Source organism: Vigna unguiculata, chromosome 4, assembly GCF_037176805.1.
Source record: "Vigna unguiculata cultivar grain cowpea cultivar isolate G323 ecotype 2 chromosome 4, ASM3717680v1, whole genome shotgun sequence".
NCBI lineage: Eukaryota > Viridiplantae > Streptophyta > Magnoliopsida > Fabales > Fabaceae > Vigna > Vigna unguiculata.
Genome location: NC_140795.1, coordinates 10362653 through 10367824, shown reverse-complemented (window position 1 = coordinate 10367824; position 5172 = coordinate 10362653). Strand labels below are relative to the sequence as shown.

General features: G+C 37.5%; 1 protein-coding gene across 1 annotated transcript; it reads left to right on the top strand.

The window, feature by feature from the left end:
- Nucleotides 1-3751: 3751 nt before the first annotated feature.
- LOC146886765 (uncharacterized) lies at nucleotides 3752-4405 on the top strand. Its single transcript, XM_085671861.1, has 2 exons — nucleotides 3752-3992; nucleotides 4134-4405. The coding sequence occupies exons 1-2, from the start codon at nucleotides 3752-3754 to the stop codon at nucleotides 4403-4405; spliced, it is 513 nt and encodes a 170-aa protein (XP_085527987.1).
- Nucleotides 4406-5172: the final 767 nt, after the last annotated feature.

The window sequence follows — 5172 nt, the reverse complement described above, 5'->3', positions numbered from 1 at the left end:
TAAGTGGATGTATTATAAGATGTTTTGATCTTTCCAATGGAATGAATTGATGCAAAAATAAGAAAACTAAAACGGTTTGTTAAAAGTCCTCAATGAAAACCTATCTAACCTAAGTGTTTGACAAAATTCCTAAATGAACTAGAATATGGTTTTTACAATGCAATTATCCAGGACCTAAACATTAAACTAACTCTAATATGCAATTAAAATTGAATGAAAGCTATAGGAATTGAAACTCGTGAGTTAAACTAGGAAAATCATAAAACTAATATTTAACATTCATGAAAAACCATAGCCGAAGGACCAACCACAAGAGCCAAGACCAAGCATAAGCAAGAAGAATGGGCTTCATTTGTGGAAGGTTAGCCTAAGCTCTTATTCTCTTGGACCATAAGTGATTGTAATTAGTAGATTAGGTTTTTTATTCCACTATGATTGTTCGTGCCATGTAAGGCCCTCATAGAGAAAATACCATGTAACAATGATTAAAACCATAGCAAAGAGAGAAAATATCAAACACAAGTACATAAATTTTTATATTGGTTTACTCATAACAAAGCTATATCTAGTTTGTCAAGGCAACCTGAGTCTGACTTGCACTATATTAAAAGATTTACATAATCCACAAGATTACACTTTTAAAATATGAAAAATCCCAAACCAAGACTCTTGAATCGCACAAGAGTCTCAACAAGCACAACAAGATCACACTTGCAAACTTGGAAACCCACTAGCTAACATCTAGAAATCTGAGAAAGATCAAACCAGAATGAAGGCTCTCCTAAACCAAACAAAATTGCTTCAAGAAGATCAAAGATCAAGCCTATATGATTTAAAGAGAGAGAAATTTCCCAAAGTTTAGAATGATTTTGCGCTCAAAATGGCAAGTGTTACCACTCTCACTGAAAAACCATAACATAAAGCCAATTTGTTAGTGTAACACCCCAATTTTGGGATGTCACAAAACATTAGAAAATTTTTACATTTAGCAGAAAAGGAATTAACATTAAAAATGTACTTAATAAAAACTTTTAATTTAATTTAAATTACATAATTCAAATCGCCACTTTGTCAAAAACTTCCAATAACATTTGCGATCAAAAGAAAATTACATAATTTTTAGTATATGATTTAAAACAACCAAACAAATTATAGAGACTCCCGAGTTCATCCTAGCCTCTCGTCGATTTACTTCATGCCAAAAGTATCTGCATTATCATTTGCTCCTGTATAACACACATGTTATCCCTTTCATGCGCCCAACGCTTCGTGGAGAGAACAAGCCACAATTCTTACCTGCTCACCAAAACCCGGTAAGAGCACTACTTTCCTTAAGACTTACAAGGAACCACCCTTGTCTGCTCACCAAAACCCAACAAGAGCACAACCCTTACCTGCTCACCAAAACCCGGTAAGAGCTTAAACCAAAGCCTTACAATAGAACAAAACCCTCCTTTTACCCGACTCACCAAAGTTCTATGGATAAAATTGCAACTTGATTTTACAAATATGAGAGAATTCATACTACACATCACACACACACAATCAAGTATAACATGCTTCATCACCATAGCACTCACTAAACATAGCATCTCACCCAAGCATGCATCACACTAACATTACCAATCATACCTTACATACCATGTAAATATCACCAAACAATTAATACAAGTCAACCCAAAGGAAACCATCCAAAAATACCTCAATCAAGTCTAATTCACAACATTGTTTAGAGTAACACAACATCAACTAGACAAGCTCACTCCCCACAATCCCAAAGTTTTTCAAAAGCCAGGCTTTGATACCAAAATGTAACACCCCAATTTTGGGATATCATGGAATGTTAATTTTTTTTTTACGTTTAGCAGAAAAGGAATTAACATTGAAAATGTACTAAATAAAAACTTTTAATTTAATTTAAATTACATAATTCAAACCGTCACTTTATCAAAAACTTCCAATAACATTTGCGATCAAAAGAAAATTACATAATTTTTAGTATCTTATTTAAAACAACTAAACAAATTATAAAAACTCCTAAGTTCATCCCAACCTCTCGTCGATCTACTTCATGCCAAAAGCATCTGCAATATCATCTGCTCCCATACAACACACACGTTATATGATCATCGCACACACAACAAACAAACAAACAAATAAGGGTAAGCTAACCATAAACAATGATATATAAAAGAATTTCGTAAATAAAACACAACAAATAATTCTCAACATCTCATTCAAGTAACACTTAAGCATTAAGATTACAATCAAACTTTATTTTGAACACACAAACCCCAACATCCAAACAACCATATCAAGCCAACAACTATCACATTCATGTTTCATCCTTAAACATAATAATTATAATCAAGCTTTGGTTTTCCGCGGCCTCTCACCCCACAACAACATCTAGTTTCCTAGAACAGATGGTTTGATGTGTCCCACTATTGCAGCCAAACTGTCTCCCTTATTCCTCAAGGAATTATGAGTAAAAACGTCGATGCATCGCATACCGGGTACTATACTCGCAAAGAGCCGAAATAAGGTGAAACATCTTACCCTACCCCACTGCTTCACACAGGCGAGAGAGTACAATACTCGAACCAATCCTCTACCACTACTTCACATAGGCGAAGAGAACCCCTTTCCATTGCTTCACACAAGCGAAAGAGTCTTCACTAGGTTCCTAGATACGAAAAACCTCACACAACATTTAATTCCACTAAGAACTTTCAATAAGGCAAAACACTCTCAACATGCAACACAGAGAATTTATATATTGCCAACAAAATACACGCCACCACATCATGCATGGGAATTAAAGTTTAATAACATAACCCATCAACTTATCAAATAATACATTCGTACACCGAATCCAACGAGTGACATTCATTCAACCACAACATAACATCACACTAAATTGATTATCCTCAAACTACCACTTAAATTCCATACCATGTAATCCCATATGACTTACAAATCAACAAAAGTTACACTAATAATTATAGATAACCAAATAATATCATAGCATTATTTAATATTATCATGTATGAAGCCATTTACTACAAAAAAGCCAATGAAACAAGAAAACAACTCCATGCATCCACATAAAATGCCAGATATCCAATCAAACTCCCATGAACCAATCAACACATGAGAGATAGTTGGAAATTCACACAGTGATGCACTAGTATTAGAGAAAACAAGAGAACTACACCAAAGAGAGCACTAAAAACCAACACCTCACGTGAATGAGAAAAAACAAAATACTTGAATGAATTGTAATATTAAAGAGGAGTGACTACACCACAATTACACACCAAAGGCTAATGAAAGAGAAAAATTATGTCTATGATGAAAAAGAAATGTAACATTTGACAACTCCCATCGGGCCCCACATGCGGAAGTTAAGTTGGAAAAGTTTTGTTCTCATAAAACAATTTGTGTTTAATATGCATAGGCCTTGACACATTAATAGTGGAACGAGAAACTACCATGCTTCACATCACAATTTCAAAGTTGCAAATAAATGCATGGCTACAAAATAGAAAGAGAAAAAACAACAAGGTTGCAAACGAAAAGAGAAGCAAGGTGGAACCAAATTTATATCATGCATTCCCGTGAGATTCATATAGAAAGAGAAAAGAAATAGAAAGAAGTGAAGAGAAAGGCAAATATGAAATTACGTATGGTGGTCTGCACCATGCTTCTCTCCAATCACCAAAACTTACAGAACCCACATAGCATCTCGATGGATTTTGTGAGCCATTTGCCACGAACTTTTAGGGGACATGACACCATCTGGGTTATAGCAAACCGACTGACCAAGAGTGCTCATTTCTTGGTGATGAACTTGAGGATGTCTATACCCAAGTTGGCCCAACTGTATATTAAGGAAATAATGAGGTTGCATGAAATACCGTCGAGTATAGTATCAGATAGAGATCCACGGTTCACTTCCCGGATTTGGCAGACCTTGCAGATTGCTCTAGGTAGTAAACTGACTATGAGCTCAGCCTATCATCCCTAGACCGATGGTCAGTCAGAGAGGACGATTCAATCGCTTGAGGACTTGTTGAGAACATGCGTACTTGATAATTTGGGTGCTTGGAATGACGTACTACCTTTGATAGAGTTCACCTACAATAACAGTTTTAACGCGAGCATTGGCATGGCGCTATACGAGGCTCTTTATGGCAGGAAGTGTAGGACTCCCTTATGTTGGTATCAGGATGGGAAGGAAGTATTGGTTGGACCAAAGTTGTTAGAACAGAGCACCGAGAAAGTGAGATTGGTGAGAAACAGAATGCAGGCTTCACAGAGTAGACAAAAGGCTTATGCGAACCGTAGGAGGAGACCCTTAGAATTCGCAATTGAAGATCATGTATTCTTGAGGGTGACCTGAACCACTGGTGTGGGGAGAGCTCTCCGCTCAAGGAAGCTTTCTCCTAAGTTCCTTGGTCCTTACCCGATCTCGAGGAGGATTGGGCCTGTGGCTTACGAGATTGCTTTACCTCCTTAATTGGCAAATCTCCATCCGATGTTCCATGTGTCACGACTGAGGAAGTATGTGTGTGATCCATCTCATGTGTTGGAGGCCGAAGATGTGCAGATCAGGGAGGATCTCATTATGGAGGTACCACCCATTGCTTTAGAGGATAGTCGGGTGAAGGAACATTGAGGGAAGCCAGTCAGTCTAGTCAAAGTCATTTGGGATCGGAGGATAGGTGACTCTACTTGGGAGTTAGAGGAGGATATGAGGAAGTCACATCCACATCTACTTTCCTGGTAAGTCTTCATTTTCGAGGTCGAAAATTTTTCTTATTGGGGTGAATGTAAGGCCTACTTTTATTAAGTGCTCTAAGGTTTAAGGGCTGCCACACTATTGGGCCTAAAGGCTGGCCCATAGGGTGCCAAGGCACCTAAAGCAGCCAAGGTTCTCCATTTGCAAATCATTCTCAAAAATCAGTGCCCTAACTCTCCCATTTTCTCTCCACAAAACCTCTACTAGGGTTTGGAGATCCATCCAAGTTCAAGTGGGCTCAACCTCCTTCTTCCATTCGCGTAACTTAGTTCTTGAACCTAACCCCCCTTTCTAAGTTGTTTTCGTGGTTTATGTTGGGGCTCACTGTAGTGAATTCAATCTTCTTTGTTGTGCCATAGTTTCAGCTC

Bases quoted from the DNA above. Each gene is read 5' to 3' on its own strand.
- LOC146886765 (XM_085671861.1), top strand. From the start codon at position 3,752: ATGGATTTTGTGAGCCATTTGCCACGAACTTTTAGGGGACATGACACC. The intron at 3,993-4,133 runs GTAGTAAACTGA...TACCTTTGATAG, and splicing joins GACCTTGCAGATTGCTCTAG to AGTTCACCTACAATAACAGT.